Genomic DNA, 26,134 nt, shown 5'->3' on the forward strand with positions numbered 1-26,134 from the left:
CAAAACAACACATATCAAAAGGTTCATCATTGTTGGGGAACTTTTCTTTTACTTCAAAGATTGAAATTGTTGACAAAAGACAAAAAAAAAAGAAGCTCTCAGCTTTAAATAAAGTTCTTCTTCCCATGCAGTCCTGCTCATCTTAAAATCACTTGGAGAGATTTGAAGGTCTGAAATGTCACCAGGGCAGAAATGAATGTCACTGCTGATGGTTTTCCTCCTCAAGCTGTTTGTTTTTAGGAATGCTGAGCTCTTTGGAGGGTAACCTTTCACAAACACATTGAAAATATAATATGAATACAACTTCACAACATTTAACTTACACATCCCAAATGTTCATCTCATGGCAGTACATTTCACAGCGTTTCATCTCTTTAAATAGCGCTCTCTCTGACATGAAAGCAATCAGCGTCTGTTCTAAAATTGTGGAGTTGCTTCCCAAATTCATGAGCAGAGTTGTCGTAGCTGCCGAGGTTAAAATCAACCGTTTCTAACTTCATGTTGAGGTTAGTGTTACTTTCCTACCCTGCATTTGTAACATGTTTTTAAAGGACTGGAACACTTCCTGTGAAAAGACCTTAAGGCTTGAGGTTGTATCAAATCTTAGCACCAGAGAAATGAAACACCTGCAAACACAATGTTCATAAAATGATGTCTGACACAAGAAGCAAAACTAATAAACAAAGTCGAGATGATGTCACTACCATGGCTGAAGAACGAGATAATCCGTGTATCATTTGTTGGCACTCTTATTTTAATTGCAGTATGTTTATCAGTTCAACACCAGCAGACGGAGGTCTGTCCGAAACCTGGTGGTGTCTGAGTATTTAGTCCATAAGAGGTTCAGTGATGGAGCTCTCAGTCCGGCTCCCTGCTCTTGTCTTTGTAGAGATGTAGCTCCTCCATCTTCTCCTGCAGGAAAGAAACGGGCATGGAGCAGCCGCGAGATCTCTGTGGGAGTGTGTTTACCTGAGAGACAAAGAAAGGGGAATCATTATTAGCATCTTTCTTTTTGTTTTTAATTCTCTTTTTATTGAGATATCTTGACATTATAACACTTTACAATACTTCTTTAAAACATGAATATTTCTTTCTTTTTTAGAAAAACAAAATACGTATAAAGTAAATAAACGAAAACAGCATCCTGATAATAGGATGTCGTTAACACATCTAGTGAGAATTTACCTTTATGAAAATATATATCCAAATATCTCAATTATAAAATCACCTTCCTTTTTGCAGTCATTTAAATAAACTGGCCCTTCTTTAAAATTACACTTTAAGGAACGGACATAAGCCAAGAGACAGGAGCAGAAGGAAAGTAAATAAAGAAAGTAAAATAAAATACAACAATAAAAATATAATAAAATAAGAATTGTGATAATAATAACAGTGATAATACCAATTACAATACTTAGTGTTTTTCTAAGTAAATAAAATGTTTACAGTGTCTAGTGGGAAGCTTTTAAAGCAGGGGTGTCAAACATGCGGCCCGCGGGCCAAAACCGGCCCGCCAAAGTTTCAAACCCGGCCCGCGGAACCACTTTGCAAAGTGAAGAAATTACAGAGAACACATTAACTGGAATTTTTCAATGAAAGTCACTACTATCTCAGATTTGTCCTCTGGGGGGTCACATCAAATCATAGGAGTAAACCAAAACCTGAACAATGCTTTTTTTCTTAAAGTGAGAAGATAGATTACTTGCTATTTGCAAAATTCAGTTGAGATCAGGCGGCAACCTCTGGTCTATAAAATATGAGTCCAATGTGGAAGTGCTAAAAACTGCAGTTCATTGAGGATCCGCTTGAGGCTGGCTCAAGAAGATCTTTACAGCAGAAATAAACATGTTTACAGCCTGGTACAAAAGACCAGTGTAGTCTGGATAGATCATTTCTCTATCGGCACACTGTAGGGGTTGAGTTTTTTTCTAATGCGTCAATTTGGAAGATATTGAGATTATGAGTCTTCCAATGAGAGGCACAGCTGACTTGACTGACAGGTGGGAACACTGTAGTTGTTGGCTAGTCAGCCAGCCTCTTTACATCACGATAGCTCGACAGCAGTCGAGCAGCATATTGTATACAGTCTATGGTGCTGACTGAGTGAACCAGAAGCTGAAAAGCGTTGTCTTTTTTTCAGGACTTTTTTTCTCAAAGTGATAAAATAAATGACTTGCTGTTTGCATAATCCGATTGAGATTCATAAAGATTTTTTTTTGGGCATTATAAGATGATCCATTAACTACTAACACTAGCACTACACCGCTGCATACAACACTGTCCAGCAAGCAAACTGTTCATGCTGGAACTGAGGAGTCCACAATAGTCAACTTTACCTTCTTCATTATTATAATCTATCTGTTCTTTTGCAGTAAACATTCAATTCGGTGTCAGGTGAATGGATAACTTGTGTGTTTGGTGTGTTCGCAGCAGGTCTCAGTGCTTAAAGAGCAAAAGCCCAATGTGAGACTCATCATGGCAAAAAAGACCATACAAACATAATATGTTGTGATTTTGCTGGTCCGGCCCACTTCAGATCAATTTGGGCTGTGTGTGGCCCCTGAACTGAAATGAGTTTGACACCCCTGTTTTAAAGGGTTATTTCACTTTACTTTGTTGTCTAGAAACATTCAAGCTCTTGGTTTTTATCTGCAGAGGCAGCAGTTTGTGTAACAAGCAACTCCAGTGTAGCTTAAGGAGAAGTCTAGCTCTGAAATAGCATTCAAAGATAGGATATCAGAGGATGGAGAGAGGAGGTAGGCACATTTTTAATAATGTTACAAACTCAGGAAGAAATCTCAGCGTGTCTCTGGAAAAACTCAGCAGATGTACTCAGAGTGGGCACAGAGATTTCTGTCATTTTCACTGACTAGCCATATCATAATGAACACCTCCTTAATTCTAGGTAGATGCCCTCTCAGAGTAAAAACAGGCCTGACCTGAAGAGACATGGACTCTTGCAGCAAGACATTAGCAGCAGATTATTTTAGTCCTGGACGTTGCAAGGTGGGGCCTCCATGGACTATACTTGTTTGTCCAGCACATCCCAAGAATTTTGAACTATCAAAGATGTCAAAAGTATGAAGTCAGGCCGTTTTCAGCAAGATAAGCACTGAAGATCATACAAAGAGATGTAAACGGTGTCACCTAATAAATCTGAGTTCACTGACAGGATTTGCTCCTAGAATATACCAAAGATTGATATCTACAGTGAGGAGATGTTTGAAGTAGTGAACGTCTGAGCTCCTGTTGTAACATCTGAAAGTGGAAGCTGTTCTTATGTAACTCCTTCATGTAAATCTGACCCACATGTAGACCCTCCAGGGACCTAGACTGTGAGGTGTTATCTCAGTTGTTAATGTTGTGAGAGCATTAACAACTGAGCATCACAAAAGGAAAAGAAACTCTGTGATTTATCTGACTCTCGCCCTGTCTCACCCTTCTCTCTGGGGATCCATGAAGAACAGAGTTGTGGTGGTTCCCCCTTTGGTCCCTTTTCTCCGGTGTCCACACTCCCGGGTCTGTTTGAGTAGATCTGTCCGATAACGTTGAATCACTGGTGTCGTCTGGCCAGATCGATGGTCCTTTGTTGTGGTCCGCCTCGTTACTTTGAGGGAAAATGAAGGCCTCCTCCTCTGAACCTGGCAGGTAATAACAGACATCAGTAGAGGTTTTGTGATAAGATTAGGATAAGAGGTTTTAGTTGTGTGTTTTGTATATGTTAGAGAAAGGACGTACTCCAGCTGTTGCCCTTGGTTCTAATGTCAGGGGCCGGGGTGCAGGGGCAGGACCCGGTTGTGTTTTTATGTTTCTTTGAGCACTCCATCCCCACCAGGTCTCTACAGTGTCTGTGACAGTTTATACCACAGTCTGAGAAGGAGAAATGTGAAGACATTTAACATTATAACATACCAACCACAGCAAAACCTGGACCAACATTTCTGCTTTTTGAAATCCAAGAACAGATCTTACCTTTGCAGTGGTAGCCCTGTTTGATGACTCCCCACAGCTACAAGAGAGCAGACATGACACATGAGGCATTAAGAGTTTGATTAAGCTGTTATAATAATAAAGAAGAGGCGATATATACTCACAAAGCCTCCACAGATGTAACAAAACGTTGGCCTCTTATATGTGGTTTCATGAAAGTTATGCACGTCACTGAAGTTGTATCCCAGCTTAGCACACACAGACATTCCCCTCATGAAGTAAGAGGTGATTTCTTCACGGCTAATTTGTCCCTCCCTGGGAGGAAACGTGTCAAACATGCATCACAAAAGAGTGAGTAAGAGAGTGAATTGTTTCATATATTGCTCATCGTTCTGTGGTGTTTTGCAGCCCCATCAAAGGGGCCTCTGTCTGTGTCTGCTGCAGCTTCCTCACCTGTCAGTTTCATGAGTGCAGAAGGAAAAGGGGAAGTTTGCTGCTATTTTCTCAAAGTCCTCAAGAGAGATGTAACCATCCTGGTTGTGGTCGTAGTTTTTCATTATAGACTGCAGGGGGCGACAGAGCAGTCAGATACTCAGTTTGCAGGCACAGGTTGTTTAGTTCTGCTTTAGCACGTCCACTAACAAGGAAGTGAAAGACAGAAGGTTGTTGCAGAGTCACATACTCACATCCACCATCTGTTTGACGTGTTTAGATATGGTGTCAGGGTCGAGCCTGGGTGTGACCCCGGAACCCCACTCTGCCACCACGGGGGGTTTAACTGGTGCTACTGGCTGTGGACCGACAGTTACAGAGATGAGACACAGCAGACCGTTCATGTGAGAAAACAAGAAAAAAACACAGTGCACACCCACCACATAATACGCTTCCCTAACGTATAGCACTTTGATGTGGCTGGTGTGTTTGAGCACTGAGTATGTACTTTTGTTTTGAAGATGTTACACCCACAGAGAGTACACAAGTCACCCTCCTCTACAGAAAGAGGTTGAAAGAATTGAGAGCCTTATCGCTCTAGATAAATCTATACTTCAAAGAGGAGCAGAGCTTCACTGACCTGGATCTTGGGGTTCTTGGGTTCCTTGGTATATGAGAGTTCATATATCTCATCCTCGGTGTAGTATAAATCTAGAGAGAGCTGAAGCATTAAAAGAACATAATTTAAGGTACTCTTAGATGATTCTTCTCTAAAACATCATAAATCAGATACTGGTGCTGTGTCGTACTGTGAGCAGATGCAGAAGGTCTTTGTTGGCCTCGAAAGGTGGCGTGAAGGTGTGAATGGCGAGCAGGTCACTGATGTTGCTGTACAGGTGCTGCAGCTTGCTCAGGTTGATCTTGTCCTCGTCTACGTAGTCCGGCAGGGCCTCATTCAGTGAGATCAGGTCCTTCAGATGGACGCCCAGGATGGGAACTTTGAAGCCAGTGCACTCGTTGTAAACCCGCCGATAGTTGCTATAGTTGCTGCGTGATGAGAGCAGCTCTGTCATCTCACTCAAGGCCTGGAAGAAGATAAAGATCAATAAATCACAGAGGAGTGAACCTGTGAAGTGTTCTCACAGTTAGTTTTTGGAATGTAAAATGACAGAAGTTAAATATTTAAATGATAATTTACATTCTTGTCTGCATATAACCACTACAAATAATTCATAACCCTGTATGTACTTTCTGTTCTTCCAAAGTTGTTGGTAGTTTTGTTCATATGTTTTAGGAGTGTACACCAGTGTCCAAGTTTTGGAAGATGTTTGCCTTTAATCTTTCTAAGTTCTTTAAGATCAGGTTACAATGTTACAATGTTACAATGTCATTTAGCAGACGCTTTTATCCAAAGCGACGTACATACGAGAACAAGAACAACACAAGCAAAGATCTAGACAAGAGGAAACAAGATCAGTATGAGTAACAAAGTGCTTCAGGTCAATTTGGGTGCAGGTACTGCCAAGCAGTGTAAAGGCAATGCACAAAAGTAAATAAGGAACATCTACAATGAAGCAACCAAACAATTTAAGACCTTCCATTATCATCATCAACAATTAACATCACCACAATAAGGACCAAAGTAACAAGTGCTGGGTCACTCAAGACCTGAACACAGATTCCCAGAGTAGAGCAGGACAGTGCGAGTCAACTGTAGCTGGAAGACATGATCTACCACTGGGGACAACAATGGAGAACAGTCTAGCTAAGTGTATAGTGCTTCCTAAAGAGCTGGGTCTTTAGCTGTCTTTTGAAAGTAGAGAGGGACTCTGCAGATCGAATGGAGTTGGCCAATTCATTCCACCATTTAGGGGCAACAGAAGAGAAGAGTCCAGCTAGTGATTTTGAGGCCTTGTGTGCTGGAAGCACTAGGCGCTTTTCAGGTTCCCCTGTTTGCCAGCTACTTTTATTTTGAATGACTTCCCAAAGCTGGGCCCGACCCTGGACAAGAGAAGAGCATTGTAGGCTGGACTTACAGCTGGAAAAAAACTAGTCGCCATACGTTGGAAACCTCCACACTCACTCTCTTTATTTCAGCATGGGTTCTGACATATTTGGACATTGTTTATTTGGAGTTGTCGATAGCCAGAGTCCATGGAGCTAAAGACTCTGCTATACAGGCTTGGTATTCACTTCTAACAAGCCTAATTGGGGTTCAGGTGTAATATGTAACTGAGGTTTGTATTTCTGGATCTGGGGAATGGGTGGGTTTAACTTGGGGTTGTTTTTTTTAATATTTATTTTATTATGATTATTATTATTATTATATTTTAATTGTGTATTCATGGTATTTGTATATAAGCCTTTGTATGGGTATGTGAATGTTTAACCTGTACTCTATTTTTGTAATGTCCATATGTCTATCCATTTTTTTTTTTATGGAAAGAAAAAATTAAATAAAAATTTGATCACAAAAAAAACCAAACACTACAAATAACAAGTATGCAGCAAAATTTCCTTTAAAATAAAATTAAAGACAGAAGATTTGTTCCCCCAAAAGAAATCAGGGAAGGTAAACATCTCCCCTCTGCTAAAGAGCTCTTAAACTTTAATTTAGACCCAAAAAGCATTACTTCTCCAAACTGAATGACTGTATGGGACTTGCACACATGCTGTTCTGGTTTTATAGGCTTAAAATCTAAAACTATTTATGGATACATCCTAACATGTGGGGAAGGTAGAAGTCACCACAGCACAAAATAGAAAACATGAATATTAAAGACACTAAAGCAGAAAAAAGGTCAAATTCAAGGATAGGGAAGGAATATAGTCATTGAAGTGCTTTCGTTAGACAGCCATCAACAGTGTGATTCATGGTGACACATAATCATCACAGTATACCTTCGTTACGTCAGGAGGCAGCAGGTTAGCTGTGTCTTTGAGGCGTGAGATGGAGCTGTGGCAGAGGCCTCCAGTCACTGCCATTAGAGTGTTAAAGTTTTGCAGAGCTCGAAGTTTCTACACAGGAAACAACAGATTAGATGACTCTGATGGTTGACAGTCATTTTCCCTTTCTGAGCACATGTATCTGTTTTACCTGAGCCACATGGGTGAACTTAGTGAAGACCTGAGCTCTCTGCTGGGCTGTGTGTCTGCTGAGGATCATCAGCTGGACCCACTGGGAGACGCCGTTACACATCATGACCGAGCGCTCCAGAGCTGGGTTGTCCCTCACTGAGCCTCGCACCACGTAGCTTCGGTAGTCCAGGAACTAGGAGAGGTCAGGACATAAGTTTACAGAAGCCACTTTCACCCTCTGACAGAGCAGGTCAAATGATGGAACACTTTTTAAATTTAACTATGATCATTTCTGCTGTAAAGATAAATTATAATGTAAATATTAAATATTTTAATGCATCTTTTTCCTCTTAATTAAAGGATCATTTTTACATTTGACATTGCAGGTAGTATTTGACAGTGAAACATGTTTTGCAATTGTCATAGTTTGTGCCTCACCTATGGTGTGAGGTTGTTTATGATTCAACATCTCTGATAGTCACGCCACCATGAGGGCGGATTCACTGTACTTACTGAAACGTTACAGAAGTTCTTGAACTCCAGGTAGCTGAGGTGTTCAGCCATCTCATCTGGCTCCATGTGGTCGAAGATCAAAGACACCTTCCTCTTCTTCACAGAGGGCGATGGTGCCTGGAATATACTCACATGAGGGTTTCTGGGAAAAGAAAGTCAAGCAGGAGATAATTTACTATTTATAGAAAAACTATATTTCTGTTGATAGGAGAAACATGTTTGAGTTCTGGCTAGGTAAGCAAACCAAAATTCCTCCAGGGCTTTGTGTTGATCAAATCAAATCATAACTCACAGGCAGGAGGTGTCGATGAGCTGCGAGTGCCTCTCCTCCCCATCTGACCGGACGAGTGCCCACAGGTCCCCCATGGTCTGCTCAAGGAGGGGGTCTGCTTCAAAAACCACCGGGAACTGGCTTGTCCACTGCCTTGCCACGAAGCAGAAAATATGTTTACCACCCACAATAAGAGCAGGGTAACCAGTTCTGCAGCACACACACACACACACACACACACACACACACACACACACACACACACACACACACACACAAACACACACGTACGCCTGGCATCCAAACTCACCTGATAAGATGGCAGACTTGTGTCCGCCTGTGTCCTCTCTTGTCTGAAGGAAAATCCTTATAGGTGAGAGAGAGAGTCAAGGATCCAAAAACACACTGCTCTGATATGCCACCTTATTACACTTAACACCAAAACTGGATCTATACTCAAAATCTGCTTTGTGGCAAGAGTGCAAAACAAAGCCATGCTTGTTCCCTGATCTGATTAATCCACGTGAACATGTGACTGCTGGGACCTGAGAACTACACCGAGCGACATTGGAGGATATATGCTAAGAAGTTTCTGGGCGAACATCTGAGATGGCACGACCCAGCTGTGCATCATCAGGGTCATGTGGACCAGCTGGGACCCTCTTGGGCTGGAAAGCTTCCCCTCTGAATCTGCAGGTTAAAACAGAGAGGCACATATCACACAAGGAGGATTAATTTAGTTAATAACAACAGAAACTGGGGCTCACATGGTGGCTCAGTGAGTGGTCAAGCAGGTCAGTTCATTTTGGTTCAATGCAGTCAGTCAGTTCGTTCTATCTGAGTTGTTTACTGTCTCTCATAGTGTGTTGTTCTGCCTGAAACATGCAACTCATATCTGACTGTAAGTGTGAGTGTGTGTCTGTGTCTGTGTTGAATCTGAAAGTCTGCAGCAGGTGTTATTCTGTCTGCTGCTAACTGCATGAGAAACATACAAAGGTAGAAAACCCCAAATAATCAAGAAGATGAATAAAAACCATTGTGTCTAATTTACTAAATATACAAAGTATTTTTTCCACTCATACTAGATACTTAACATCATAATGGTCAGTTCCTGTCACTTAGTTTTTTAAGGCTGCTGCTAATAGGAGACACAGACCCCACAAGATGACTGCATGTGGGGGTGTATACCAATATTTGTCACCATTTTCCACTCAGCCAATAAAAGTATACAAGACCATGAATGTCAGAGAAAGTCTCATGTCTAAGGGACACACTTCTGTATATAATTGAGCATCCCTTTTCATTCTTTGAGAATTAAAAAAATAACTTCCAATCACTTTATTTATTTGGATTGAAGCAGGTCTCTCCAGTGAATATCTCAAACTTCGGTCATTAAGCACAAACTACTTGTGTGCTGGAAACCATGACAGGTATCTTAACAGGTTTTTTGTGTGATTTGGATGAGCTAACCAATGAGGTGTGAGAAAATGAGATCCCTGAGAGAGGGAAGGGATTTGTTTAGTGTAACACTGCATGGGAATAGCTCGTTGGCCTCAGAAGCCCACCAGAACAAAGCCTGATTGTATGAGACTGCCCTTTGTCTCCTTCTCTCTCTCTCTCCCTCTCTCACCCTGGATTCTCCCTCACTCTCCCCCATCCCTCATTTATATAACCTGTTGTGATAAAGAGTAAAGTCACATGACAAACTTTGGAAACACATGCAAACACGTAGGGACAGAGACTGACCGAAGCAGTTTAGGCAGCGCTGTATGAGCTCATCCAGGCTGGCAGCGCTGGCGCTGGGAGCAGAGCTGGGGCTCTGCAGGGCCCGGGTGATGTCCTGAGGACTGGGACATGTATTCCTCCTCCGTTGGACCAGCTTCCCTTTCTTCAGCACTCCAGGGCTCTCCACATTTGGCTTCCTGAAAGAAAGAAAGAAAAAAAGAGTGAGTGTCAGACAGACAGGGAGTATAATAGCCTAGAAATAAGATGAGCAGAGTGTGGTAGGGCAGTGAAGGTCAGTGTCTGAGGATACAGCTCCTGAGATCAGATTTTGTTGCTACAAGTCAATACCATCTCTACTGGAAGCAATGCAATCAACCACATAGTGTTCTGGGTTTCTCATCATGCAAAAGATTAGCAGTGTTTTCATAAATATTCATTTGAAACATGCAGTCCACAGCTTTGTTCAGTTAAACTCCTTTAAATGTGAGGACCCGTTAAGAGAAAATCAGCATCAATTCCATGGTTGTTTACAATTAAAGGACAGTTGCAACTATTCCCATGAGTTTAAAACACCTGTGTTTACCAAGTAGTGTTTAAGTGCAGTTGCATGTGAGTAGAGCTAAAAAACATCTTGTTTACTTGAATAGACTTGAATTTGCCAAACGTCTGTGCAGTATTGGTGCCTGGCTTTAAACAGTAGTCACAATCTGAAAACCTGAAAGTCAGGCTTAATACGACCAATATTATGTAACATTTGGATGAGGTCATATTACAGTAATACTGATTTGCAAGCCATTGTAATTCAATGTTTCCTCAGAAACGAGTTCCTCCCAGCACCTGTGCGAACTCACAAAAGAGCTGCACAGTTTGCGGCTTGCTGAATGTATTATTAACTGAGATGTATTCACTGCAGAGAGCGACTCAGAGCCAACGACACGAGGTGAAAACAGGGCAACACATTTGCAGTTATTTTTATTTAGCTAACTCAACAACATGCATTGCTGACATAATAAGAACACTGTTTTCATGAAGAGTTATGGGTAACTGGGGGAAAATATTCAAAGACACAATGTCATTAATTTTCAAATCAGACTTTCTTACTAAATGTGGAAATGCTTCAGATTTCTGCAAAACATGAATCTGTGAAGGACAGATTGGTGGAGCTCCTCACAGCTACAGATGGGTGGTGAAAAGAGCGTCTGTGAGAGGTTATTGTCTTTATTTAGGGATTATCATAAAACCCAAAAGGCTTAAAACCACTACAGGACAGAACTGTGTTTCTCCCTGGTTGCAATGGCACTTTGTGATCATAAAACAATCCAGACTGCACTTGGTTTGGTCAGCATGAAGATCTCAGTAGGTAAAGTGAAGCTGAGATGACTGTCAGTGTGGTGACATGAGCAACAGAAGTTTCAGACATTGGAGGTCAAGGAGCAACACCCTTTGTCTGAGGTGTTAACAATAAGTCACACTTCATTGTGTCTTTTAAATGCACTTAAACACAACAAATAGACTCCTTAGCTTCATGATGCAAAATGAAGCTTCCTCTTCAGAGGAGGAGTTTAGTTTAGCAACGTCTTACTGCATTTCACAATAACCAGTGAGAATCTCTTTTTCAGAGTTTATATTCAAACTGCATCTGCATAAATTCTCTATCTCTTGATTTCAAATAAAACCCAAAGTCTGAGTGATACCTGGTTGTTTTTGTCTCCTCTGAAAGGGAGGTAACATTTAGTCAGTGTTCGAGTTTCCTCAGATGTTGTCCCCGTGTGTCAAAAGAGACAGCATGTACCATATATGCAGTGAGTGTGTGCTGTTTTTATACAGCTGCTGATGTGATGACATTACCAGGAAACTGAGTTCAGAGAACTGGTGACAAGTTCCCTGAATGGCCAGACCTGCATCCCCTTCTCTAAACCTAAGTGTGCGCGGCTCATTACATCAACCCACACACTCACACACAATGATGAATATCTCAACATTCACGCTGCAGTCACACAAAAACAGTTGGTTTGCTTTATGTGCAACATATGAGGGGATACTCTTAGATGTAGGCATACATGGCGACATTCCCTGATCTATTAATACCTCAAGCTCCCTCTCGCCCGTGTGAGCTGCTTCATACAGCTGTCACAGTTATCACAAAGCACACACATTTCACATTTATACATTTCTCTCTCAGCCATGTGTAGAATTAAAAGCCCTAATGGTGGCGTGGGGGATGTCAGAGATGACCCCATCCCTGTGCACCCTGGTTGTCCAGTTCCAGACGGCTGGTTTAGAAACCTGCTGGGCAACAAAACCCCTCTTCTCCTCCTCCTCCTCCTCTTCGCCTCATTACACTGCCTGGCCTCTGAATCCAAAACAGTAACACTAAACAGCACATCATGTACCAATTTTACAGTACAAAAACCAAACAAGCACACAATCAAGGTGTCTGGGTTCATCTGATCCATACCTCTGCCATTGAATACACTTCTACAGTGTTGCCCAGCTAAGAGCTTATTTGTCATTACACATTATGTAATGTCCTTGCTTTAGGAGAAGCTGAAGGATTATATTAGACTGTATTTATTCCATTGTGTGTTTGCTTTATAGGTTTGCAAATGTTGAAGGAAAATTGTAATTTGTAATTTTGAATTATTGACCCCTTTTTGAATAATCATGGAATAAAAAGAGGATGTTATTTTAGCATCTGAAAGGACATCTACAAGAGAAAGTTCTTAAAAATCAAGCAGATCAAAGCAATTTCAAATTACTATTACTTGATCTTTAGAAGGACAATTTAACCTCAACCCAGGTGGAATAAAATCCTCCAACTTCTTTCATTTATCAAGTAATCTATCCATTTTTTAAATCTAGAATAAACATCAATAAACTTTTGGGTTGCCAGAGCTCAAACACATTTCAATTGTTTGATTTTAAGAACCCAACAGTCTAAAATTAGTCCAATTGGAGTTTTTGAGATGATAGAATTAGACATAAATTGGTGTATGCATATTCAGAACAAGTAGTTTTAATTTTAAGTCTATTGAATAATGACTTAAACATTTGGCCAATTTGTTTTCTAACCTTTGGTCAATGTTTTTCCCTTATCTCAGTGCCTCTCATCAACATCTCAGTGTTTATGCGTCGTTATCCCTCTCATTGACTCAGACTGAATCCATCTCCGTTGTCAAAGCAGTCACATACGCATATGAGGAGACACACTTCGCTACCACAGAGAGAAGTGCTGATGAGGAAATGTTACTGATGTCACAGCATTTTTCAGGGAACCCCCCTTTTCTCCCAGTACAGAGCAGGTAGCCTACCGCACCACACAGCAGTCAGTGATCTCTTCTCTGTGTGTCTGTTAGAGGGATGCCGGTGAATACACTAAGTGTGTGGAGGACTTCAATGCAAATCTGAAGATGAGTGTAGCTCATGTTTTAGTATTCAGCTCATCCTTGGAGTCAGATAAACATAAAATAACCCATCTAAATGTGAGACAGAAAACCTCTCTGCACATGATAACGGTTACACGTATTTTAAAAACATCAATGATTATTGTTCTTGCTTCATCTTATCAGTGCTTTCATTTAAGGAAGACCTTCCTGTCCTTGTTTCCTCAGCAGCTACCGCTTCAGCCACTTTCTTTCCTCTTCCCTCATCATTGCTCTATTGAAGCCATTCAGGAAACTGTTTCTCCCTTTTTCTTTGGAAATCCCTCTCTCACTCCCTTTCCCATCCGTGTCAGGACTCCTGGCCAGAGATCCAGTTCCCTCCTCCCCCTTTCTCCCTCTCTCTCACACTGGTGGGGGGATATGCAAATTCCTCTCTTTCTTTCCTTAATTGATTAATTGAAGCCAGGGACCCTTTGAAGGCCTTGTTTGTGTGCAGCTCTTTTTCTCCTGCTCTAGCCTCTCACAACCTGCGTTCTTGTTCCCTCTCCACATCAAGAGGATGCATCCACTGCAATGAGCTGTTCATCCATGTGGCTCGACAATAAAGTCACTGTACAACCGTCGTTGTTGTTGTTGTGTCAAAAAATAGCAGCACATATTCATCAAGCTGTTTGGCTGTTTTGTGAGGAGGAAGATGTAGAAACTGCAGCCAGACAGTAAAGCTGTACCTGTGCTGCACACCTCCTCTCTCTCTCTCTCTCTCTCTCTCTCTCTCTCTCTCTCTCTCTCTGTTTCACACATGCACACATCTTTTCCATTTCCATATCATGCTCATGCCTTCTTTCAAGGATAGATGCATGTGCTATTTTACATTTTTAAACTAAGTTAATTCATGTTAACACTGTTCCCATTGGACTATCGATTTAAGTGCACACTCATGTACTGAGGCTGTAGTCCTCATTGCAGTGCTCGACCCTGCGCTGGATGTCATCCCCTACTCTCTTCTCCCCACATTTTCTGTCTCTCTTCAGCTGTCCTATCTAATAAAGGCAAAAATGCCACATAAAAAAACCCCTCTTCACACTGCTCCCTTTATGAATATGCAATCCAGCCAAACACTTCATCTCTTCTAAACATCATTGGATCATCTACACTAAGAACCCTTCCAAGGGGTGTCAGTCCAGCTCAGCTGATAGAGCAGGTGCCGCATATGATGCTACAGTTCCCGTCACACAGATCATGGGATTGATTCACTGTCCAGATATGGTTTGATGCATGTCCTCCTCCACTCTCTCCCAACACACTCTGTTCATCTCTCAAACTGTCTCATCAAATACAGACTTAATGTCCCCAAAATGATCTTTAAGAACACTTCTCAACAGCAAGTCAGTCAGTAGAATCAGAAAGGCTAAACATTTCTTCCATCAGATTTTCTCTCTGCATCTCTGTGATAGACTAAAACTCTTCTCTGACTGGAGGAAAGGATTGTAATGCAGTGCTCAGTGTTGCATGTCCCATTTTTTTAATATCATACAAACTTTTGGTCGTGCTTGAGTGAGAAACGAGTTCATGAATGCTGAATGACTTTGTCTTTTCAGCACACTGAGTAATCGAAGGTTTGGCCCAGTTCAGAAGTCTGTTATTCTGACTTTGGGGAGAGTTTTGTGAAGTGACTCACCTTGACGCAAAGGTTGAAACCTTTTAAGCTAAGATAACCGAACCATTTCAGCAATGCAGCTTCTTGATCAGTCCACCTTAAAATCACACACACAACACACCTTTGACTACCTTAACGTTCAACACAGAACCCTTTCACTCCAGGCAATCTGATAAGTGCTGCGGTCACAACTACTGCAGTATAGACATGCTGAAAACACTGACTACTAAATATGTAGTCCCTCAGATCAAATACAAAAAAACCCAACTAACTGAAACGTAAACACAGACACCACACACTGAAGAGAACAGCAGATTTCCATGGAAAGGCGAGCGGGAAGTGCTTAACAGACACGCACAACTGTTGAATGTCAGAGCTCGCTTGTGTGCAGTACACACAAATACTTTGACATGTTGATTTTCTTCACTGATATGCAGGTCAAATATCTATATCAAATACTTTTGAGTGTGTATTCATGACATATTCAACAGAAAGCCTCTTCCTCACACCACTGCACACTGTCTGCATTTAAATAAGTAGCACAAAACACACAAACACCAAGAGCAAAATAAAAAAAACCCTCATTTGTAACGAGCCTTTTGCACAAACCACAGTGCATCACAAAACCTCAGGGTTCACACATAGCTGCTGCTCACACAACAGTTGCTGCTGACACATACTTAGAGTCACAATTGCTTAGAAACTGTTCTGCAAGTGGATCTGAATGCACCAGACTCTCAGTTTTGACGCACCCTATTCTGTTCTTTTTAAGTTACCTCTTGGTCTTGTTCATTGCAGAGCTCTTCTCCTCTGGGGCACTCCTCCTCCACTGATGATCCGCACGGGCATCTGAGCGTGTCCCTACAGCTCCATGGTTGGCCCTGCTCCTCCCTCTCCTCCTCCTTCTGCTCCTCTGTGTCCTCTATGTATTTATGCGCCCAGGACAGCGAGAGCTGGCACAGGACAGAGAGCTGCTGGGGGTGAGGAGGACTGCCTACCCACCACTCCACTCGTCGACTAGAGTAGACTAAACTTCACACCTCAACCCTGCTTGTCACTCAACTCTATGTTTGAGTCACTCTACCTGGAGGCATCGATCAACCATAAAATCAGCTACAAAACCAGCTTATTACACCTATAAAAAACTATCCATATTAAAAGAAACAGCCTTAAACAAGCTTCAATGTAGAGTGTAAGAGCTATAAAAAGTCATTCACTTGCCCCTCCAACATAAACAAGTCAGCATCTTAAATGGAGGAACTGGCTCTGACAGATAGGGGAACTCACATCAGTTTCTATGTGTGTCTGCACAAGGGGGAGGGGAGAGGAGAGAGAGAGAGAGAGAGAGAGAGAGAGAGAGAGAGAGAGAGAGAGAGAGAGAGAGAGAGAGAGAGAGAGAGAGAGAGAGAGAGAGAGCAGTGAAGACAAATGCGAGCTGTAGAGCAAGATTGAGAAAAGTTAGAGACAGTGATGAGCAATCATCTGAGCACCATCAGTGTACTCAAGGAAGCAACATCTGCGGTTCTTTTTTCAACGCATCAACACAGAGAAAATAGGCCACACCTAAATGTCACTTTTGATGCAATGTTTAGGGGTATTGCCTGAACTTTGCAAGAAGAAACAGCCTTTCAAAAAAAACCACACAGACGTCTGATAACACTGTTGTACCCAGATCTTATCACCCAGGGTCCCCAGATCATGTCTATCACCCTGATTTCTCCCATTTCTTCCTTTTCTACTCACTCTGTCATTTCTCAGGGTAGCAAAGTGATTACACAGGGAGGTAGTGTTAGTGCATCTGAATGTGCCTGTGCAGCTGGACAGAGAGACTCAAAGGCATCTCTTGTTTTAACACACCAAGAGGAAGAGGCGACCAAACAGGGGACATTAATGTCTCTAAGTCTGCAGAGGTGGCTTCTTTGCTGCAGGAAGCAGACTGGCTGGCAGGGAGAGTGGGTGATATGGCATTCAGAAAGCAGAGAAAGATGCACAGAGCAGGAATCCTTCGGTCCTTGCATGCCAAGTCCGAAACACCTCAAATGCATTTGAATTTGCATCAGAAGGGGAGATCAGTGAGAGGCTTAAGGAGGATTAGATAGAGCAAAGAGCATTTAATGCTCTTTCCTGGCAATGAAGCAATCTTACTGTAACATTAGGCAATAATTATTTAAACAGGAAGAGCTGCTGTCAACTGCTGTCAGTCAGTCAGCTGGTGGACGTAAAGACATTTGACACACTGAGAACATGGATACCTTAGTGGACCTCTTTTCACCCTCGTGACAAATCAGCCACTTACTCCTAAAGATCTCCACGTGCAATTAGCCTGCTGATAAAAACACTTTGTTACCTTTTTGTTTTGTTGTTGTCAAAAAAGGAAGTCATTTAAATTTGGGACACCAGGAAATGATGATGTAGAGAAACGTGCAGGGAGCAGTGATGAATTAAGTAAGACATCATTAACACGACTCATGCAACATTATTCTCCAGGCAGAATTCCATATTTCTATTTTTTGTATTATTTAACCACTATTTTTTTAAATGTAAAAACTACCTCTGCTACTCACCACTGCACTTTTATCAGATTATTTTAGCCTGTACATATTAGTCATGCCTACTTGTTGTTCTTTTTTGTATTTACAGCTGATGTTATTGTTATTATTATTATTATTTTTATTTGTATGTCTTATTCTTATGCCTTGTACAAAGAGAGCACAGTTTACCTAAGTCAAATTCCTTGGGATTTCACAAACTTTCTGCTTTAATGAGAAAATGAATGAGACTTTAAATGTTTGCAACCATAATATATATTTGTCTTCTTGTTTATCAGCTTGTGCATTGAATTTGCAATGTGCCATTTGCCTTACCTCTGCTTTTTAGGATGCTGCTGTACCTGCTACACTTTAATTTGACACGAAAGTATCAGTCAGAGGATTTAAATGCAGTTTCTGGTTTACTGTCTCCCTCTGCAGGTGGAGCTTTGCAGCTGCAGCCAACCAGAGGCGGATTCATGAGTTGGCAGAAAGGCAGCAGCGGCAGCAGGTCCCCTCAGAGTCAGGACTCATGCTCCCAGAATTCATGTTAGTTCTGCTTCAGTGGCGTATTACCTCCACCCCCGCCCCTTCCCTCCTCTCCGTTTAACCCCCAGGAAGGAGTTGTATCCCGGCGAGCAGCGTCCCAACACACCTTTAAGAAGCCCCTGCCAGCTGCTGCTGCTGTGGGAGATGGGCGACAAGGAGAGCATGCAGAAAGGTGTCATATGGAGCTTGAGGAGGTAAGGATATTTGTGTGTGTGCATGCATACTGCATGAAGGCGAGCCACCTTTCTGATTGAGTCTGAGGTGCTTTTTTTAAGCTTTCTGTCTGGTGCATCCTTGCTGCTGGTTCTGACCGAGAGGGGTGTGACACTGGCGCTCATACAGTAAATGCCCACAGTGTCCTCCAGGAATCTATCAGGCTGTCCAATTAGGGCTGCTGATTTTTTAGGAGATAGCGTGTTTCTCCTTGCATTAGGCAAGTTTGCAGTGTGCAAAATACCTTGCTTTTCCATATTGGCCATTTTGTGTCAGGGTGCAGTGAATCTGTACAGAGCTAAATGACTCAGGCTGGAAGGAGACCAACAGGGAAGCTGGATGGACATCTTTTAATGTCCAGGTTTATACAACTGGGATGCTTTTTTAATGTGAGGCTGCAGGAAATATAGATAGTATAAGAGAAATACTCAAAATGCCAAGCACAGGTTGGTTACTGCTCAAATACTGTCCAATGACACACACCAAAACTACAAATGTTTATTTATTATATTTCATTTGTTTATTCTTTATCTGCAGAAAGAAGCAGGAAATAATTTGATATTTTGTAGATGCTGGTTTACACAATTTATCAAAGTAAGCTGCATTAAAAAATGGAACCACTCTCTTGACATTGTTTCCTCCAGAATAAAAAAACAAAGAGAAAGATGTGTTCTTGAATTCATGCCCAGCCAAGACAGTCCAGGTACAATCACTACAAACATCTTTCTGATAACAGAAGAAGACAACTGTGAGGACTGTGTGTTCTGTGCCACAGCTCAATAGGAGGGATGTTACAAGAATTCAATTCAGTGTTTATATATTTTTGCAGCTACTACTTACTACTTTAATGCTAACATATGAAATCTAAACTTATTATGTTAGAGCAGGGGTTCCCAAAGTGTGGGTCGGGACCCCCTGGTGGGTCGTGAGACACAAATTTGGGGTTGTGAGATGTTCTCCAGAATGTTTTTTTTTATAAGTTATCTAAAAATAGTACATTTTACCCATTATAGATAAAAATATGGACAAAAATAGATGCTAAACTTGAAATAAAACCTTGAAAATAGAACATGTAATGAGTTTTCTGCCTTTCTTTTTGCCAGATGACTCCTAAGTTTAGGGTTAGTGACCAGTTAATTATCCAAAGCATCTGCTCATATAGGTAGGCTAATTTTCTGCAGACCAGCTAAATGAAGCCACATTAGATCACTTTGAGGGACAGTGGGGGTCGCAAGTCTTTGGCACCTATATTTTGGGGGTCGCAGGCTGAAAAGTTTGGGAACCCCTGTGTTAGACTATTTCTGCTATGAAATGTGCAGTGTTGTAGGCTGGACTAGACCAAACTTTGAGTCACTTTGAAGCTCAGATTGAATGACCCATTAAGGAAGAGTTTGAATTGACCGATTTAGAAATGCATGTGATGTTCTGTCGAGATGAATGGCAATTGATTCAAGCTGACCTTATTATTGAAAAGCTAAAATTAGAAAGAAAATAATCAACAACTCTACAATCTAGCAAGCCTACTAGAACTAAATGTAACAAACATTAACATTCCCGCTTTAAGAGTTAAGTTTGGCTTCAGCTTTTCTCACCGTCATGTCTGTGTTAATACATTAAAACTGCTCAAAGAACATAAGATATTACATCACATTTTCTGAGACTGTATCAGCTAAAGCTCCTTTTTCCTCTTCTATTTAAAACCCATAAACCCACCCTTCAGCATCACGAACTCACCCGTGGATATCACTGTCAATCATATCTGATTACACCACATGTAGTCCACATAGTCCTGATGAAACAGAGGAGCTGACACATTTAACTTCACACTGTTTTTAGTCTCAAAGCTTCGGCTGTGATTCATGTCACCAATGATGAAAAAATTGAATATTTTGAAAGCATATTTTGAGGAATTTGGGTTTTTCATCTTGCAAACATCTGATTATTATGATAATATATCAAAAGTATCACAAGCTTGGTGTATAGAGTCATAATTCCCACTGTAAACATCCTCCATCATGCATATTGCTAACTGCACAGACCATAGAAACCATAATAACTGATTCTAAGTGCTGTACTTTATTACAATAATCATCATCAGCTGACTGCTGAATGTGACACACTCGAGGAAATGAGCTCCCTCTGAGGAGTTCAGGTGTATGTTTGAGTGTGTGCATCTGTTAGCTCCCCAGTCCTTCCCCTACTTTCCTTTTATAGCATCAGACATGTGGAAGGAGGGGCAGGAGGTCCGTGTGTGTGTGTGCGTGTGTTGGACGGTGACAAACTGTGTAAAGGAGTGGCCCACTTCTACAAACATGGTGGCACAGTGGGATGGGAGAGCAGTGTATATGTGTAACAAGGTGCCTGCCCCTCCCTCCCTCCACCTACCACACAACCCCTCCCTCCCTCATCTGCGGCTGGAGGGGGGGGGATGCAAAGCGAGAGAGAGAGGAGAGGATTTTTTGGGAGAGCCTTGCTCCCGTCACTCTCTCTCACAACACCGTGAGAGCCACAGGACTCATGCTGTCCTCCTGCACACCCACACACACTGGAACTGAGTGAGAGACAGAGGGTGAGAGAGAGAGAGAGAGAGAGAAAGAGAGAGAGAGAGGGGTAAAGCTACCAGACAGGAAGGAGAGAGGTGCAACGTGGAGAGAGAGAAAGAAAGGGAGGGACAAGGCATATAGATAAAAAAAAAACCTGAAGAAGGGACACTGAAGGATTTTTCTTTTCTCCTGAGGAGCTGCGAATAACCCTCGGAGAAGGATGGCAGAAGGGGGAGAGGGAGAGGAGGAGATTCAATTCCTGCGAACGGTGAGTCCTGATTCTTTTCTATTTCTGGAAGGTGAACCTGCTCTGTCTGCTGGAGAGGAGTACGAGCGGTTTAGGGCTGGAGGAGGAGATGAGGAGTTATAAGAACAGCGGGAAAGTAAATTAGATTGTGTCCCCCTAAAGACACAACAATAACTGCTTTCAACTTTTGACCTTAAATTGACTCTTCATCCTCCAGAATCAGCTTCACCGCTCCCCCTCAGTGTATCCAGTAGTTCACAGATTCTCCACTTTGAAAACTTTTGCTTCTCTGGCATCGGATATTTAAGGCATATCTGTAGTTGCAGTTCTCCGAGCCAAGGCCCACTTCTGTATATAGTTGACTATTTTTGCGGTGCCCTGAATGTGCCATGACCTGCTTATTAGTTGCTCCCTTCAAACTTGGTAATTGATTTCTTTAATCTCTTGTGAGCGCAGAAATGTCGGGTTGTTAACCTACATTATATGATCATCTTTTTGATCTTTCTTATAATACACTGCTCTTTGTCTCCACTTATCTCTTTCACATGTATAATATTAAGGGCTTAAGAATAGGTCGGTAATAGTGTATGGGTTGCATATGTCTGTGTGAGCGCAGTTTAGATAGACAGGGGCTGCTGCATCTGTTAGCATCGTTATCTATTTTTATCTGAGGAAAGTAGAGCCTGTCAGTGTGGGGTGAGGAGGCAGAGAACCAAGCTACCCAGATCCTGCAGGGGGACAGCTGGCTGGCCAAAGGCTGCATGTCGTCTTCCTTGGAGAAGCCAAGACACAGCCAACAGAGTAGAAAGATCCACTCCACACTCAGAGGGGCACGACCCTTAAAACAACCTAAAACAGCTGAGTCTGTGAAAAGAGCTCCACAGATCAAAAGAGAGAGGTCTGAATGTGTTTTCAGTTAGTCCATGCTGTGGTGTTTTCATACAGGATGACTTAAACCAATATTTTTAGGACACATGAAGGTAAATTAAGTGAAATGGTGTGGAAAAATCCATGATTCTTAAAGATATTACTCACCTGGGAGATTATAAGTCAGATTTCTGCAGTTTAAGCTAATTTATACAGATTTTTAATGACAGTTTGTGACAGATAATAATGATGTAACCCATAGCATAACACTGAAAGGCATAATATCGCCTCACTGATATTCAAATCTCTTCAAACTGGAGACAACCTCTCATGTGTGTCATCAGGGCGATCATAAACAGGTGCTCCTCCAGTCAAATCTATTAATCTAGAGCTTTATTTCCACATGACTATTTCTGCAGTTTTTCCCCTGACTGTCACATTAACTCACTCAGCTGTGGTAGTTCATTTCCAAAGTGCTCAGATGGTGACATTCAGGAAGTACTGATGGGCAGGATTCCTCTCAAGCTTTTGGAGTCAGCTCACGATATCCACAAGACATAACGAAGCAACACAGCTGCTGCTTCAATTACAAAATGATCAACAGAGTCTTTTTTTTTTCTCCTCTTCTCTCCAGAAAGTTGAAAATGTAGTGAGAAGCATTGGCCGAACACTTTGGATACCTCCTGTGGTTTTGTCCTTTTGTGTTCAAGCCTCTCAGTTAAGATGAAACTATTAAACAGCAACACTTCAAACAATGCGGCTCTGTTTGAATTATTAATGTCTTGTGCACATCAATGGGTTTAGCTCTGGTTCTAACTCTGCCGGGGTCAGAGGGGCTCAATCCTCTCTGGAATTACAACGCTAAAAATGTAAGCCCTTGTGATGTTGCTCACAAACTATCTTCCAAATAGTCTGTGTTATCAGGCTTTTTTGATTAGAGTCCAGTGATGATGGCAGACATTGTGTGAGTCAGCTGTTTCTTTCTTCTGGGGTTTTTCCCTGGGTTATATCGGAGGTGGGAGGTGTGATGAAAGTGGAGTTCTTAGCTCACCCAGACCAGCCGGGGCAGCAGACTGTAGTCGTATATTTGCCTTGATTTAATGTCGTTACAGTCGGGGAGGTTCACTGCCAGGTTTTTTTTTTTCTCAGTTGGGGCTGAGCTCAGTTGAGCTTTATGTTTTTAGGTTTTACAGGACACCATGGATGGATAAGAGACAGAAACGCCATTTATTTGACCTTTATGAGATGGGAGCTGGTTGCATCTTGGATTATTTTCATGCACATTGAGTCTTTTGGAATGAAACCCCTGCTTCATGAAGAATGAAATTGAAGCTGTTTGCATGCAAAATAAACATTTTAAACATCCTTTCTGTCAAGCTAAAAAATGTACAGTAAAAGGCAGCTAGTTAATTTGCTTAAGTTTATTATATGTGGACATATTTTTCAATGTTTGTGAGCAAAGGAACTTCTTCATCCATCATCAGGATCCTTGACTTCAATAATGAAACTAACCACTCCACAGGAGGTTTTCATGGCTGCCTCCCTCCAGCATAGTAACTGACCGTGTAGGTGTTCCTGCAGTTTGCAAAAACCTGTTGTAGTCTATTTGAGGAAGGAGCTAAAAAATGATATCAGTGTAACCTGTCAGAGGTTTTATTTTTATCCTTATCTCTGTGATTTTAATGTTTTTCAAGTCTTGCTAGGAATCCCTTACATAAGAAGTAAGGTTCCCACAGGACAGAGGTAACTTTGGAAACCAGGTAGTGTTATTGAAGTGTGTTTTTATCTCATCGGAGTGAAGAGAAGAGGAGAAAAGGACTGAAGCTTTAAATGTTGAATCAGTCCGAGTGAGACAGAAAGAGAAGGGCAGACATTTATCATACATTTTGCTCTTCTTCAGCTCTTCCCTGGTGATTGTTTTCAAATCACAAAGCGCTGCTTGATCATATTCTGTGTGTTATTGTGTACTCTAATATGGACCCGCTCTGTAACTTCGTTTTGAACACTGAGTGATAGTTGTACAGTCAACACTAGAAGTTGTGGCGTAGCCTTGCCATCCACTGCACAGTTGCAGGTCACTTTAATTCTCTCCACTCAAACAAAGTGGGCACTCTCTATTGAGGTAAAGGTTGCTAGTATTCAATAACACGCTGAAAAAAAAAACCCAGCATACGAGCACTTCAGCCCCCACATTCTCTGTCAAGAGGCTGGCTTAGCTTGCACAAGCAAACAGTCTTATCTTGTCTCTTTTTAGAAAAGGCATCTAAAAGACCACTGCTTGCTGAAATGGGCTCCATAAACACGCACATGTTCCATCAGGTAACCCAGAGTTCAAACACTGATGACGATAAAAAGCTATGTCACTGTTTCACAGAGCCATATTGTGGTGTGAATCACACAGGCAAGTAAGTTTGAAGGATTATTCAAGCCACAGTCTATAAAAGTAGTTTCTTTTTATAGTGTGCCACTATAAGTGCTCACACTCAGGAGGGACAAACCAGAGGAGTCAGTGTCCTACTTGCCAACATCCTGCGGGAGATTTGGTGTGCAGATGTGGATGTGTATCTGTGTGTGTGTGTGTAGTGATCTTTCAGTGTGTTGTGACAGTCAGTCGTGACATTTCTGCAGGTCGTGTGGGCAGTCATGTTGGCAAGGAGCACTGATTGGATGATTTTAATTCAATGATGACTTCATGTAGACGTCATTGAGTTTTTAATGCACTCAAACGATGTCCAAATAAAGGCTGCTGATGTCTTTCAACCCTCGAGTAAACAATTTAGAGCTCACTCGGCTGCTAGAAGGCAGCCATGCTGGAGCTGAAGAGCTGAGAGACTTGATTTTAAGCCTGAGAAGATCAGACACAACAAATTTAGGGAGATAGAGTCAGGTATGAAACACGGTTATACAGCATGTGTCTTAACAACTCGGCTCTTGGATTCTCCTCTGATTACTTTTACTTCTGTTACTGTGTTTTATGTATCTACCAGTTTAAGTGCTTAAAAGTTGTGACAGTTCAACTTTAATGGGTTATTAAAGGAAGCAGGGTATGTATTGCCCTCATCATCAAACACCAGACAGGATATCCTGCACAGTGGCTGCAGATTTTCAGATGGCAGCTGATAAACAACAGGGGTGAGGGAGCAGGGGAGGGTGCAAGCAAAGCAGGGCTTTACAAGTGCTGAGCCCAGGAGATGAACACATCCATTGCAGGGCAACACACACACACACACACACACACACACACACACACACACACACACACACACACACACACACACACACACACACACACACATACAGCACCTGTTAGTCTAGCCTTAACAGTTTACACAATAAACAGGTGGTCTGGATTGCTCTCTAAGGCACGAGACATAAACAGAGGGATCCCTCAGAAGCAAGGTGTTGCAAAATGACACAACTGTTATGTAAACTGCCTTGTGTGTGTGTGTGTGTGTGCATGACTGAGTGTGTATGCATGATTGTGGATGTAGTTATTGTCTCTGTGTGTGTGCAGATAATTAGCTTTGTCACATTACATCAAGAAGGATCCAGGGATCTTTTTGTCTTCAGGGTTTCCTGCATTTTTTATTTGTTACCCTCAAAATGCAAATGCTACTCAGTGAAGTTGGTGTTGAACTTTGAGTATTGTTGAAATTAAAAATTGTCTGACAAGCTCAAATTGAAGTTGGTGCAAAAGGATCAAACCCTGTGTGTGTTTACCCTCTCCCAAGCTCCTAGGCTGTTCTGTAAACACCCACAAATCCAAAAACAAACTATGTCCTCATTGTGTAACCCTAAATCCACACACTGTGCACATATTGTTTTATAGAAAGTATGCTAAATAATCTAAATTCTTCAGATTTAATGATGACTTTTGTTTTATTTTCCTGTTTCCTGTGCTGCAGTTTTACACCCATAGGATGTCACATTATTGTTGCCTGGTTAAAGTGACCTTTACCTCCCTCAGTAATGTAACTTTAGCAAACATTATGTGGTTGTTTTTACATGAAAGAAGATAGTAATGTGAAGATGTTGTTCAGAGTGAAAGGCCTTAAAGATAAAGTTCACCTGAGGATTTCTCTGTCACAGCAAGGTGTTGTAGCTAAACAGTTCCAGACACCTAATGATTATGTCCTTGTGTGTGTGTGTGTGTGAGTGTGAGTGTGTTCAGGTGTGGTTCTGTCAGAGAGGAACGAAG

At 41.8% G+C, this 26,134-nt stretch overlaps 2 protein-coding genes across 4 annotated transcripts in view; one reads left to right on the plus strand and one right to left on the minus strand.

Moving 5' to 3' along the window:
* Positions 1-26: 26 nt before the first annotated feature.
* Positions 27-16,257, minus strand: rasgrp4 (RAS guanyl releasing protein 4). 3 transcript variants are annotated; one of them, XR_004633931.1, is made up of 18 exons: positions 15,766-16,240; positions 9,971-10,146; positions 8,803-8,914; positions 8,535-8,597; positions 8,246-8,377; positions 7,954-8,095; positions 7,460-7,633; positions 7,264-7,380; positions 5,172-5,447; positions 5,003-5,083; positions 4,617-4,721; positions 4,384-4,493; positions 4,095-4,245; positions 3,973-4,009; positions 3,739-3,870; positions 3,439-3,641; positions 705-969; positions 27-266 (listed from the first exon to the last, which is right to left on the minus strand). XR_004633931.1 is itself a non-coding variant. In XM_034701878.1 (17 exons), exons 1-17 carry the CDS (start codon positions 15,780-15,782, stop codon positions 859-861), a joined length of 2,139 nt encoding a protein of 712 aa, XP_034557769.1. In that variant the 5' UTR covers positions 15,783-16,257; the 3' UTR covers positions 27-858. The 3 variants fall into 3 exon arrangements, 2 of the variants coding, with proteins under 2 accessions (XP_034557769.1, XP_034557770.1); XM_034701878.1 differs by having other exon boundaries at positions 27-969; positions 15,766-16,257; XM_034701879.1 differs by lacking the exons at positions 9,971-10,146; positions 15,766-16,240 and having other exon boundaries at positions 27-969; positions 8,246-8,373; positions 8,535-8,909.
* A 1,708-nt stretch (positions 16,258-17,965) lies between these two features.
* Positions 17,966-26,134, plus strand: part of ryr1b (ryanodine receptor 1b (skeletal)) — a 77,640-nt gene continuing 69,471 nt past the window's right edge. The window contains exons 1-2 of the mRNA XM_034700981.1: positions 17,966-18,260; positions 21,017-21,090. Coding sequence (XP_034556872.1) covers positions 21,043-21,090 — 48 coding nt within the window. The 5' untranslated portion in view covers positions 17,966-18,260; positions 21,017-21,042. The remainder of the gene's footprint in view (positions 18,261-21,016; positions 21,091-26,134) is intronic.

The sequence above is a fragment of the Notolabrus celidotus genome, chromosome 14 (assembly GCF_009762535.1).
Source record: "Notolabrus celidotus isolate fNotCel1 chromosome 14, fNotCel1.pri, whole genome shotgun sequence".
Classification (NCBI taxonomy): Eukaryota; Metazoa; Chordata; class Actinopteri; order Labriformes; family Labridae; genus Notolabrus; species Notolabrus celidotus.

Bases quoted from the DNA above. Each gene is read 5' to 3' on its own strand.
- rasgrp4 (XM_034701878.1), bottom strand. The intron at 5,448-7,263 runs GTATACTGTGAT...ATCTTCTTCCAG, and splicing joins TGCCTCCTGACGTAACGAAG to GCCTTGAGTGAGATGACAGA. The intron at 4,494-4,616 runs GTGAGTATGTGA...CGCCCCCTGCAG, and splicing joins ACGTCAAACAGATGGTGGAT to TCTATAATGAAAAACTACGA.